Here is a 13,698-nt window from a genome sequence, read left to right as displayed (position 1 = left end):
TTGTCCTATAGGCATTGTTACAAAATCAGTATGAGGGTATATGATGCGTATGTCATAACTGACAAATCTGATGTGTGTTTTTGGTTTTCTTTTAGTATCTTGTATCAGATACTGTCCTAAAGGAGCGTTTAGATCCAGAAACACTGGAATCATTAGGACTTATCAAGCAGTCTCAACAATTCAACCAGAAATCTGTTAAAATAAAGACAAAACTATTGTAAGTTGTGGGACGAGGGTTTGGTTTTTTCTTTTGTGTTTTTCTATTTTTTATTTTTTTGGAGTGTGAGGTGAGAAAGGGCAGTGGTATTTGATTTGGTAACAGTGTTTTCTAAGAAGAAATTTTAATAAAACACTCAGTTTTCTTTTAGGAAAAATGTTTTGCTGCACTCTTAGGAAATCACTGATGATAGAACCTCATTAGCCCTCTTCTGTTTCTCAAGAATGTGAAAACTAAAGGCTGTTTTAACTTGACCTATTGCTGTGACCTTTTCTTTGCTACAGTGATTCTGTATGTGCAGATTAAATACTTTCATTTTATTTGTCACAAATGTTAATTTGCAAAATATGAGCAAATATTTGTTGTTGTATCTGTTAAGCATAGGCATTTGGTGTTTCCATAAATGCTGTTATGCTAGTCCTAGCAACACAGTATATATTTTCGTGTATGTATATTTTTCTGCATCCAGTGTTTCAGTCTCTATATCAGAGAACACTTAAAGCTACAACATGTCCCAGTGAGCAGAGTGCTAAGGTGGTAGGTGGTTCTAAGACTATTATGCATAGGATGCAAGAACAGGATCCATTGTTAGAACAAACATAATCTTGCTTTTAAATGACCTTAATTTCAAAAAAAAAAAGGAGAGCTGGATTTATTTGGAGATTGCTTGCTCCCTTGAAGGTTTTTGTTCAACTGCATTCTCCAGTTTTTCCAATAGCTGATAAAACTTAGGATTTACTAAATTTATTCAAGGTTAGCAATTTGTATGGGAAACATAATATTTATAAGATCATGAATAACTATGAATGCGTTAATAACATTTGATTTCTCTTTATTTGCAGTTACAAGCAACAGAAATTTAATTTATTACGAGAGGAGAACGAAGGTTATGCAAAGCTGATTGCAGAACTGGGGCAGGACCTATCTGGAAATATCACTAGTGATTTAATCCTCGAAAATATCAAATCTTTAATAGGTAAGGGATTTGTTGGAGGAATAGGGTCATTGATTTTCTTAAATCGTCTTACAACAGTGGAGGGTGACCTTAGGCAGCCGTTTGAGATCATCTGGGGATCAAATGATCTGATGCAGGCATGCTGTGTTAACAACACATATTGTTAGGTCATCTTTGACTGAATTATGACACTTGGAAGTTCCTGTTTCTTTAGGAAAACCGCATTTTGCAAATGTTGCGTGGTTGCAATTAATTAAAGTACTATAATTTCAGTAGGGTCCCAAACATACCTTCTGTTACTTCATTTCAGCAGATGCTCAGAAGTAATGTCTTCTGAGGATGTACCAGTTATCGTTTAGCAGGTGGATTAGAAACTAATGGTATTTTTTGCTGTTTTACTGAATTCAATGCATGAACATTGTAGTTTTGGGGAAGTTGAAAAAGTGGTTCTTTGTGAAGGAACAAACATTATTCTTATGTGTAATTCAGTTTGTGATTTTTTTTTCTCCATATTTCTTAGTTGATTTGTGGTAATAATAGAACTACAAAGTGTGAAGTATAGAGAATTATAGGCATTTCCTGTTTTAAATATATTTTAGGCTTTCTTTGTGTAATGTGTGTATTTGCATTACTGCTTGTTTTATTCGGTGACATTGCAGTCATGTTCCAGAAGCTGTGTTAGTATTTTATGATTTGCCATCTTTCACAGAGTTTTGCTTGAGGCTGCCAAATCCCATTAGTAATACTCCTTTTGGAAGAGAGCTGGCGAAGATGGCTTTCTTTTTGTCTTCTGGAATTCCTGATATTGCAGATTGACATCTTAAAGGAAGTCTCTTTTTGTAACATACTAGGTCCTAATGCAGTGGAAATAGCTTTTGTGGAAAGAGAAACTGATTAGATATCTGCATAGTGGATGTGCCTGGATTAAATTTTCTCATGATACAAAGATGAAAGTAGACTGTAGTACTTTATTTTGTGGTGTGTCTCCTGGAGTTTTAGTGATATAAATTTTCAGCATTGGCATAGGATGATCTATGTCCTTGTTCCTGTTCCCTTCAAATAAATGAACTGTTCACCCTTATGCTAGCAATAATACTGAATTGCTGTGACAGTGCAACTAGATGGGTCAGGATCTAGCTGCAATCCAACTATCACTTTTTTGCAATGTAAAATAATGTACTGTGTTTGCGTGGCTCATCTGTGCAGCTGTATGAATGTGCCCCAATGCAGGGGAAAGGAAGAAAGGAAGAAGGCTGTGCCTTCTGGTAGCACAGTGGGATTAGTGATGTTTGCTTTGTATTTATCAAAATGGTGCCCTTAAGATGGCATTTCAAAGTTTTTGTGTAATTTGGATTGGAAGTCATGTTGACTATCTTTGCCTAATTCAATATTAGACCTAAGTTAACACAGTCAGTGTAGTTACAGGTAATCTAGATTGTTTTGCTGTGTGTAATTATCTTCTGTTAAAATTCAGGTTTGATTTAACTTGAAAAACAAATGTGTTTCTGGGTTAATAACAGAATATAAATGAAAAGTAGCAATAGTAAACTTCTCTGTTCTTTTCCCCTAGGATGTTTTAACCTTGATCCTAACAGAGTTTTGGATATTATCCTAGAAGTCTATGAGTGCAGGCCTGAGTATGATGATTTCTTTGTACCACTGATAGAGTCTTACATGTACATGTGTGAACCTCAAACTCTATGCCATATCCTTGGGTTCAAATTCAAATTTTATCAGGTAATGTATTTGCATTCTTAATTACTGTTTCTGGTGATTGGTTGCAGTCAGTAATAAGACTTTTGCACTTATTTTTTTTTTAAAAAAACAAAAACATAGGAATTAATCTGTTGTAAAATTCCAGTTTTAAAAGCAACAACTTCATGACTTGAGTGGAATTCTGATGTATTTTAGAGCAGAATGCTGTCATCTGGCTGTCTTGGAAAATCAACAGTCTTGATTGTGACACCTTCCACTTTAACTTACGTAGTTATAGAAGCACTGTTGTTTATAAAACAGAAACTTCAATAAAAATAAGGCTTATCATTTGGACCAACTAGCATGTTTGTAAGGGAATTCTGGATGATATTTGAGAAAGTCGTAAAATCAGTGAGGTTGTGAAAGACCCCTGTGATCATCTAGTCCAACTGTCAATCCACTACCACCATGCTCACTAAATCATGTCCCTAAGTGCCACATCCATGCTTTTCTTGAACACTTCCAGGGACAGTGACAATCACTTCCCAGGGCAGCCCATTTGAATACCTGACCACTCTTTCAGAGGATATTCAAATATTTTTTTTTAACGTGAGGAATTGCATACAAGCACCATAAGGTGTGAATGTAGCTGAATCTTGTCATTTCTGAAAATTTCTGATTGTGTGCTGCAGTTAATTCTAGAAATATGTCAATATGCCTTCACTTAAATTCACTTAAATAACATGATAGCAAGAAGAACTGTTACTGTACCTTTTAAATAATTTCACTTCTTTCATGACTTTTAATTTGCAATCTTGTCTTCAGGATCCAAGTGGTGAGACACCTTCCTCCCTATACAGAGTTGCTGCTGTCCTGTTGCAACATAATCTCATAGATTTGGAAGATCTTTATGTTCATGTAAGTGATGAAGTCACAGTGCTACTTGGTCAGACACAAAAAGAAAAAAATAGTTTTTGAAAAAAAGCCAGATGTTTTATTCTGTTCATAAAGCTTAAGCCTCATGATGTGCCTTCTGATACCTGTGTATGTACACTTACTGTCTTTTAAATTTCTCGGTGCTTTCTAAGGATGCATATTCACTCAAGCACACACTGAAGTCTGAAAACTGCTTTCTTTGAATGTGCCATCCTCTAGATTTATTTACCTCCTGCCTGTGTAGGAGATGAGTTAAGTGATAGAAAGTAGGCTTTAAATGTCCTGAGTAATTTCCCCTAAGAGCTAGACCCTTTGAGTGTCATACTTTTTTAAGTTTGGTTTTTGGAAAAAAGTGATAGAATGATCAACTGCTTACCTTTTGTTTTAACACTAGCTTTTAAAAAAAACTTAGGTACTCCTGAATAGGTATGTGATTTCACATACAAGAATTCTAAATTGTTAGCCTGCCAGAGCAAAATGAAGTACTCTGGTTTAACCTGAGAGATATATTCTCAAGGCTGGCACTCCATCATCCACCCAGCATACTAATTTGACAGATGGTAAACAGAATGTTACAGTTATCCAGATATTTTTACATTATGCACCAGATTTTAATTTCACAATATCCATATATTTCAGGACTCTTAAATCTTCCACTGAAATCAAGGAAGTGAGATCTAATTAAAGCAATGGGAATCTTGGAATGTAGTTGTGCTGTTGATTTGTGTAGCCGTTAATGGCATAACTAGCAATCTGACTATTTCTTCATTCATGCTTCTTTTTGGCTAAAACTGGTGGAGCAGGAGTGGGAGTGGGTATCTCAGATAATCAATGTAGAGGGAGGAATGCATTATAGTTTTAGTTTATTAAGAAATGTTAATAAAGTTACAAGGTGATTTCTTAGGTTGAGAATTGAGAACTTGCCCAGTCTTGGCTCAGACCTGAATAGGTATGCATATGTTTTGTGACAGTCTCACAGCTGGAATGCCCCCTCCATTTATTTGCACTGCTTGCCTTTTGTTGTGTTGATTCTCTGCCTCATTTGCCATCTACTTCCATTTCAAAGTTCTCTGGCAGGCTTAATGTTTTACCTTTGACTGAATGTTTGACGTGCCATTTTCTCCCTCTCTTTTTCAGACAGGCTTAATTTCACTTCTTAGTAGAGTTTCCTTATCTAACACATATGCTGTTTAGAATACAACACTTACATTGTGCACCTTCTGTACAACAGTTGTTGGGCTTATGCTTTGTGTTAAGAATGTCCTTGTTCCCTCCACCCCTCAGTCCTATAAGATCTGCTTTTTGCTCGCACACAGACATCATGTATATAATAGATACTGAATCCAAAAGATGTATTTTACTCCTTGACTTTCCTCACAAGGTGTTTCTTCATGAACTTTAGTAGATCGTATTTTAAACGTCCTAATTTTCTTGTTGGGATTCTTTCTTCCCCCAAACTTGTAAGAAATGGAAGAGTACTCATACCTTTTCTATACCTTTTCTTTGTTGATAATTGTCTGTCTTCTACTATCAGTTTATTAGAAGAGAGAACAGTTTAAAAAAAAAAAAAAAAATCCCATGTTTAAAACCAGCAGAAGATTACTTTGTCAGAGTTCCTAACTCTCCAGTAAATTACAGTTGTTTATTTGCAGTTAAAATTTTGAGTGTGAGTTTTAGGAATGAAATTTGAAGTGTGTCCCTCTCAAGAGCAGATCTTTTCTTCTCTCTTGCAACTTGAACTTTTAATTCTTGTGTTTAGGATTATCTTCCTCGCTGGATCAAGTACAAGATTGTGGTCAGGCTTTACTGTATCAGGTTTCTTAATGTAACACCTTTTTAAGGAGCAGATGTTACACTTGCTTAGCCCAAATTGCTGGTGAATAAGTAATGCTGTCAAGCATTAAATGATGTTTCTTTAAAACAAAGGGCCTGTGAACTGTTTGTATGTGGGTTACCTGTTTTTTCTTAGTGGTGAAACACAATTTTCTTTACATGATTTCTTTACATGAGTATCCTCTTTGTTTTAAGACACTTAATTTGTTTAATGTGATCATCAATCATGTGCTTGGCTGTCACAAAATATCTACTATTGAATGTTGAACTAGTGATGGTAAGGGGTAGAAGGTGAACAGTATATTCTTAATCTGTCCTTGATTTCAGAGGTTTGTTAATAGTATAGTCTCTGTTGGGACTATGGTAACAAGGAGAATAATCTTCCAAGAGGTGATTAGTGTCAAAGAAAAACACAGGTTTTGCCTGGTGCTCAATTGATGAATATCAGGAAGGAGTAAGTCACTTATCTCTGAAAATGAATAATGGTTTTCTTTTTTCTTAGCTTCTTCCAGGGGATAATGCCATCATTGAAGAACACAAGCGAGAGATAGTGGAAGCTAAGCAAATTGTGAGAAAACTCACCATGGTTGTCTTATCCTCTGAGAAGACTGAGGAAAAGGAGAAGGAAAAAGAAAAAGAGGAGGAGAAAACTGAAAAGGTTAGTGTGTGTTTGTGTGTGTGAGTTCAGTCTTCAAGAAAACAACTGTAAACTGAGTGTAGTCATTCACTATGAAAGTATTTTTATATTTGAAAAATATGGAGATATCCAAGCATGTGTATTTCTTGGAAGGCTTTGTCTGTGTACTGATCCCACTTCCATTATGCTAAATGTGCAAACATGCATATTTTGGGTTTTAGTCTCTAGGTTTAAGGAGGTTCCTTGGCTAGCTAATTAACTTCCTCCTTTCCTGTTGTATCAACTTTACTAAGTATATCCTAGCATTCTTGTACTTTAGTCTTTTAACAGCTGTGTTTTCTTGGTCTTGTGACTGTATAATCCTATTTGATGCCTTAAAAATGCAGACGCAGATTGCAATCTTTTACTCTCAGTCAAAAACAAGTGAAGAATTGCCAGACTTAACAATGCTAATATAATTTTGCATTGAACAAAAAAGTTTTAGTTGTATATTTTAAGTCAAAACTGTCTTCTTTGCTTTCAGTATGATCTGTGTCTTGGTATAATTGTGTGCTTTGTATTTAAGGTGCTACTGTATCATGTCTTGTTAATGCTGCCCTAGGTCTAACTTGCTTAAGTGTATTCAAGCTGTAGTTTAAAAAAAGTTCTCAAGAGACTTTTTTTCCCCCCTTTGTTTCAGTGTTTTCAGCACTATTCAAATGTCTTATTTAAATAAAATACACAAAAAAAAAGGTCAATTGCTTACTATTTGCATCATGTAGTTGTACTGGAAAGGAGAGAGAAATCCATGAGTACTGACATCTCCTGCTTTTCATTTTCTTTATCCTTCTGATTCATGATATCCAGCTGTTTTGTCTGCTATTTGTGCAGAATCAAGATAAGACAGAACATCTCTGACCTTCCTTTCTTTTTCTTGACTAACTTGAAAAATCTAATTTCATTCTCATCCCTTAAGCAACTGATGTAGTCAGTGCTCTCTGGCTCCAAACTGCAGTTGTAATCTGCTGCTTAAACTGATTTCCTTTTACTAGCTTTAAGTTTTTTATCTCTGTGCCACACAGCTTTTTAATATACCAAATCATTTTGGTCTATCTCTTCTATGGTTAGATGGGTTAGGTATCCCCTCAGGTATCCTCTGAAGCACACATCACAATATTGTGATGGAAGGATAAACTCCTGGGCATAAGGAGCATATGTATTTAAAGTAAATCAGAGTGTTTATTGTAGCTAAGATTTAAATTTAAGAACTAGGTAATGTTAAGTTCTGCCAGAAGCTGCAGTCTTTCTGAAGGGTTACAATGACAGCACAACCTGAGCTTGTATAGTGAGGAAAATGAAGAGCTGTACTTAAACAACTTCTGTGATTCCTTGCATGCTGTTCTGCCAGGGCATGCTGTTTCTTGATAGCCTTGTTTCTGTATTAATGTTTTCACATGCTCTGAGCTGTGCAATTCGTAGTAGTTTATAGAGAAACTATGTGTGAAAGCTGTTGGCATTTTCAATTTGAGTGCTTTTTATCCAGCATGCAGTTTTAGCTTGACAACTTTTGATAAGGTACTGTGAAATACATAGGTGGGTTAGGAGGGAAAAATATGTATAACAATTCCTAACTTAAATGAAATTAAGGCTGTCAAGTGCTATTTCTTTGTGAGTAAAATGTATTACTGTGTCATAATTGACTCTTAATAACAATAGTTTAATGTTGGCAAGTGCATTATCTTCTCTTGCCTTTTGAGATGCATTTAATACATAACAAATGATACTGAAAACAGGTGAGTAGGGAGTTTAAAAAAAAAAAAAATTGAGTTCCTAACTCAGCAGTATGACTAGACTTCACAGCAAGTTCAAATTGACTCTCTTCTGTGTCGTGTGCTTTTGCAGTTGGAGGGCATGTTTCAGAAGAGCATGTTTAGTTGAGGACATACAGTCAGCAGTATGTATGTGTGAGCAGTGACTGCTTTGGAAATAGCATGCAACAGTGCAGTCTGATCATTAGCATTTAACAAGTATGTTTATACTGATTGAATATTTACAACTTGTAATTGTTTTTAAGCAATTTGATTCTCAAGAAATCCTTCATGCTGGAAGTGGATTTCAAGCTTTCTACTTACACTGCTGAAGAGAAGTTTCCAACAATTTCAGGAAAGGATCAACTTACTCTTTTGTTAGCATACTATAGGGTGACTGAAAAAGATGATCCTTGGCATCACAGCAACTGGTATTTCAGAGGCTGATCTTGTTCTGATGTGCACAAATATATATATTTTGAATAAAGAAAACCTGAAATTTCATTAGTGTGATTTCACCAATGGATATTGAGAGGAGCCATGTATGTTTTCACTCTGAAAATTTCCACATATTGTATACTAGGCTGTCTGCTAATTCCATGACCACCAGGAAAGAGAGTTGCAAGTGTTTTAAAGTAGTTTCAAAATGAACAAAAAGTCCATGTGAACCATAGAACTGCAGAAACATTTAGCTTCCTTTTTCTTTTTGTCATCAGTTTTTCATGTCTGTTTATACAATTTTAAAGAAAATTATTTGGAGGGGGGGGCTTAATATACTTAAATAATTTGACTTAAACATTGGGATCTTCTGTCCCTCTTTGTAATGTTAGCTTAGGTTTAGAGTGAAGGCAAACTTGCAGCACTTAGCTACATTCCTTTACTTCACTAAGTTGTTTGATAATTGACTAGAGAGGTAATATATCAATAATGTGCCTATGCAAAGCTGCTTCAAGACACAGTTTCCCTCTTTATTGCAAACTGGGATATGTGGGAAGTCTTCTGTAGCCTTACAGCTGGACTTTTCACATTGGCTCTTAGTCTAGTAACTTGGGATACAAGCAAATTCAGAAAGAGGTAAGTTTAATTTTTAATCTGATTTTGTAGGAGAAATTCCATGGAGAAAAAGTTGAGAGAAATTAATGTTTTTTAAATCCAGAATGTGTCATGCCAAGAGTTCTTAGAGGCTTAAAATGTCATGTCAGTTTAAGCAGCTTGCTTTCTTACATTTTTGAGAAGTACATGACCAAACACTTAATTTCATTTGTAACTTTTTTCTTTCATTGAAGTTAGTTTTTGCGTGGACTGATTTTATTGTTGTTGTTCAAATGTCCTTGTTGTGTAAACATCTAGCTGAGTTTTGTTATTCCGTGTTTATATCTTGTATGTTTTCTTCCTGGATTTCTTTTTGCAGGTTACATCTGGCTGCTGTTTAAAGGACAGATGAGCACACTTTCATTAATTGTTTATTGTCTTGCAGCCTCCAGATAATCAGAAGCTTGGTTTATTGGAAGCTTTATTAAAAATTGGTGATTGGCAGCATGCACAAAGCATTATGGATCAGATGCCTCCATTCTATGCTACTTCACATAAGCCTATTGCGATTGCCCTTTGCCAGCTTGTACACGTGACAATTGAACCTTTGTACCGCAGGTAAAGAGGAAAGTAACTGAGATAGTAATTTCCATTAAATAGTGCAAAAGTATGTAAAACTTGCAAGCATAAATTCACTAATAAGCCTGGCAGTATTGTTCTGCTCTTAATTTTTTCCTTAAAATTTTCACTTCTGCATCGTGTGAAATGGTGTGCAACTTGTTTTTAGGGTTGGTGTACCAAAAGGGGCTAAAGGGTCACCAATTTCTCCTCTGCCAAACAAGAGAGCACCGAAACAAGCAGACAGCTTTGAAGACTTGAGAAAGGAAGTGTTCAACATGCTATGCTACCTTGGTCCTCATCTCTCCCACGATCCCATTTTATTTGCGAAAGTGGTTCGCCTTGGAAAAGCATTTATGAAAGAGGTTGGTGAGATAAAACAGTTCATTGAACCTGCCAGAAGGTGCTTGAGCATTGTTATGTGTATATTAAAATAATGAAAAAAAAAAATTGGAGAATCTTATTTTATCTCTTGATCAGTTTTATGATCAATGAATGTAAACCAACATTTCTTGAATAGCTTAAACGTAGTGGTTTTGAATTTAGGAACTTATAGTGATAACTACAGGTGTTGATAATCAAAAGATACCTTAAATTGCACTGAAAATGCAGTTAATTTGGAAACATAATTTCAAGTGAGTAATTTGTTTTACTTCTGTCAACAGATTATAAGGACTACTTTGTGATTTAGTTTAAGTACCAAAGATCTGTGAGAAAGCCCTTGTTTCTTTGTGGATACACGCGTTAAAATGGAGGTTGCTTTGTTATAGTTTAGTTCATGTTTATAAATGTATACATGTGATTTCTTTATAAGTAATAGAAAAATGGTAGCTTAATGTATTTATGACAAGGATGAGCAACTCTTAGCTATTTGCTTTAGGCTGGAACTACGAAGAAATTCATCAGTGACAGAATGGTTAAGGTAACATAGGGAAGTTTTAGTGCGCTATTGCCAACAGCATGTTAAACCATTTAATGCTCAGTAGATGTATTTATAACTGGAAATGATTTGTAAGCTAACCCATACAGTAGTTTAAAGTTTGACTACTAACATTGCATTGCAACTTTCATGCTCAAGCATAGCTTGAAGATGATTTTGCACTTACTGGTGTGTGTTAGCTTAAGCTTTTTAATGGTGAGTTGAACAAAAAGAAAAGGAGGGAATTTTGTAATTAAGACTAAAATCATGAGTGGGTATTTTTGTGAGAGAAAGAATAGGAAATGAATCTGACTATTGATGATTGAATTGGAAGTCCTATTTCTTTAGGCTTCTCTCCAGTAAAAAAAATTGAGTGTATGTTTATATGCACATATGCATATATGTGTGTGTGTATATGTGGGTTTCCTTGAAACTTCAGTTATTACCTCTTTTTCAGTGTAAGCTTGCAGAATCACTACACATGTAATCAATGCATTTTATTTATGCATTTGAATTTCAGTTCAACCATGAAGAAAATACCTTGCTATTTATCTATTAGTTCTGCTCGCAATAATTAAAGAGTTTTCAAGTATGCTAATATCTCTTCTATAGAAGTTCTTCATAAACTCCATTGGTAATTACCAGTTTCATCAAGGAATTTGTGTAGCTAGTGATGGAGTATGCTGCTTGTTTTTCTTAATCACAGTAAATCTTATCAGCTCTTGATAAAACGTTGTATTTTGATTTGTATGCTAAAAACTTTATACTACAGCATAGCACAGTAGTTACTGAATTGCTCACCAGTTGGTGGTTTGGGTGTTTTCTGTTCTGTAAGTGACCACAAAATGTATTTCTAGATAATGCATTTGTTTGGGTGAGAACAAGTATAACAAAACCCAGCAAATTTCTTCATGAAACCCAAACTTCTTTTTATTACTACTTCTGCTATTGTAAAGGTAGAGTTGTCGATCTTGGGTTGCAGATCAGTCTTCCTTTTTCAGGGTTTTGACAGAGTCCAGAATGACTTGTATCAACAAAATAATTTCACAAGCCACACACCTGTACTGCTGAGAATATGCTAATCCACTGTGCATTGCTTTAAAAGCTGTTGGAGATGCAGGGAAAAAGAAAATCAACAAAACTCTTTCCAGTAGGATCTAATCTAATTTTTGAATTCTTAGGGTGATTTAATGTGTGACTTAATGGTATTTCATGGTAGCTAATATTGAAATTAACAGGAAAACATAATTTTAGTGACGAATTTAACAAGATAAAAATGTTTTGAAGAAGGTAGAAGGCCAAGTGCAAGTGTGTAATTTGATTAGAGGAGAGTCGAGACTTTGTTTTTGTATGATAACAATCATAGAATCATAGAATGGCCTTGGTTGAAAAGGGTCACAATGATCATCCAGTTCCAACCCACTGCTATGTTCAGTCACCAACCAGCAGACCAGGCTGCCCAGAGTCACATCCAGCCTGGCCTTGAATGCTTCCAGGGATGGGGCGTCCATAACCTCCTTGGGCAACCTGTTCCAGTGCCTCACCACCATCTGTGTGAAAAACTTCCTCCTAATGTCTAAACCTAATGACCTTCTAATGACCTAAACCTCCCCGTCTCAGTTTAAAACCATTCCCCTTCTCCTATCACCATCCACAGCCATTCTCCCTCCTGTTTATACACTCCCTTCAACTACTGGAAGGCCACAATGAGGTCTCCCTGAAGTCTTCTCTTCTCCAAGCTGAACAAGCCCAGTTCCCTCAGCCTTTCCTCATAGGAGAAGACAGAACAGTAATGAGCTCTGTATTCACAAGTGGTGAATTAATGTTAGATTCATGAAGTAAAAGTAATGTTATAAGCCTGATGGTATTTTCTAAAATGTCAGCGGGTTTCATTTTTCCCTGTTGTGTTTTTTTCCAAAAGAACTGTTTTGAAATACAACAGTCCATAGTATAGCTTCTTTAAACTTTATCAGGGGGTTGCAAATGCTGCATGCACAAATATAATGAAGCCAAGGTATTTATGCATGAAGCTTACTTGTGTTCTCTACACAATTCAGAGATGATGAGGGTAGATATCAAGACTTGGTTGCAGGAGGAAGGTGCCATATCTAAATAGATGAAAGCACTGCAGCACGTGGAACTGAGAGCATACACTGCAGCAGATGGTGCTAATAAAAGTTGGAGAGGATTTGTATAGATGCCCTTCCACCCACTAGGCCTGCAACTATTTAAATGCTAGCAGATCTGTAAAATTAAACATTTGCTAGGCATGTGACCCTCTGGGTGTATGCTTCTGTTGAGAAAGCCTTGTTCTGAAACTGTTAAATATTCGATTAATTGTTCTAAAATTAACTTCATTGTCTTTGTTATAGTTTCAGTCAGATGGAAATAAGCAAGAAGATAAGGAGAAAATGGTGAGTGAGTTTCTTAGAGACTTTCAATCAAAAAATGAACACATGAATCAACTCTGCTGGAAATACTACGTATTTCTTGGCGGAGTTCTGAATGTTCTTGTAATCTCATCCCTCCTACACGCTGATTTTTATTATGTATTTTACATCAGTGAAATGGCAATCTATTTTTATTCAAGGAGGTAAATTTGTGTTGTCAATTTTAATCTTATTTTTTGAGGAGCAAGCTTTTTTTAGAGGAAGGAGTTAAGAGAGTTTGAGACTAATAGCTGTGCAGCCTTTCTTTCTCTGTACCATTTAATTATTTACCAAAATATACATCATAGTCTTGTCTTGTTGGGCGAGTTTGAGCAAGTCACAGTTCTGCATTACTGTGGTGTTGGCGTTTCCCACCTCCCCTGGATTCCTCAAATTTAATTTTGTTCTTCTAGCATACACTTTTTACTATGAATCTGAATCAGGTGGAACACCTCTGTTACATAAATAGATTCTCATGATGGCATCTTGTATCTTAAGTAATTTATTGGGGAAAAGCATAGAAATCAGGAGAAATTAGATGTAGGGAAGGTACTCAAAATACAAAGGGTAACTTTTCTTCATTGAGCAATTCAAGACTGGCCTCGGTGAAATCTGGGTATCCAGTTGAGATCGATCTTTT

General features: G+C 35.6%; 1 protein-coding gene across 3 annotated transcripts in view; it reads left to right on the top strand.

Annotated features, from left to right (window-relative positions):
* THOC2 (THO complex subunit 2) overlaps positions 1–13,698 on the top strand; it is a 51,790-nt gene that overhangs the window by 11,527 nt on the left and 26,565 nt on the right. For 2 of the 3 annotated variants that reach the window (XM_090149998.1, XM_031602748.2), the window contains exons 6-13: positions 96–217; positions 1,060–1,193; positions 2,743–2,909; positions 3,693–3,785; positions 6,139–6,294; positions 9,538–9,710; positions 9,880–10,075; positions 13,002–13,043. In XM_090149998.1, the coding sequence (XP_090006124.1) occupies positions 96–217; positions 1,060–1,193; positions 2,743–2,909; positions 3,693–3,785; positions 6,139–6,294; positions 9,538–9,710; positions 9,880–10,075; positions 13,002–13,043 (1,083 nt within the window). The remainder of the gene's footprint in view (positions 1–95; positions 218–1,059; positions 1,194–2,742; positions 2,910–3,692; positions 3,786–6,138; positions 6,295–9,537; positions 9,711–9,879; positions 10,076–13,001; positions 13,044–13,698) is intronic. The other variant, XM_090149999.1, reaches the window with a different exon arrangement.

Source organism: Phasianus colchicus, chromosome 14 (assembly GCF_987193195.1).
Source record: "Phasianus colchicus chromosome 14, bPhaCol1.hap1.1, whole genome shotgun sequence".
Taxonomy (NCBI): Eukaryota; Metazoa; Chordata; class Aves; order Galliformes; family Phasianidae; genus Phasianus; species Phasianus colchicus.
This window is presented reverse-complemented; position numbering and strand designations above follow the sequence as displayed.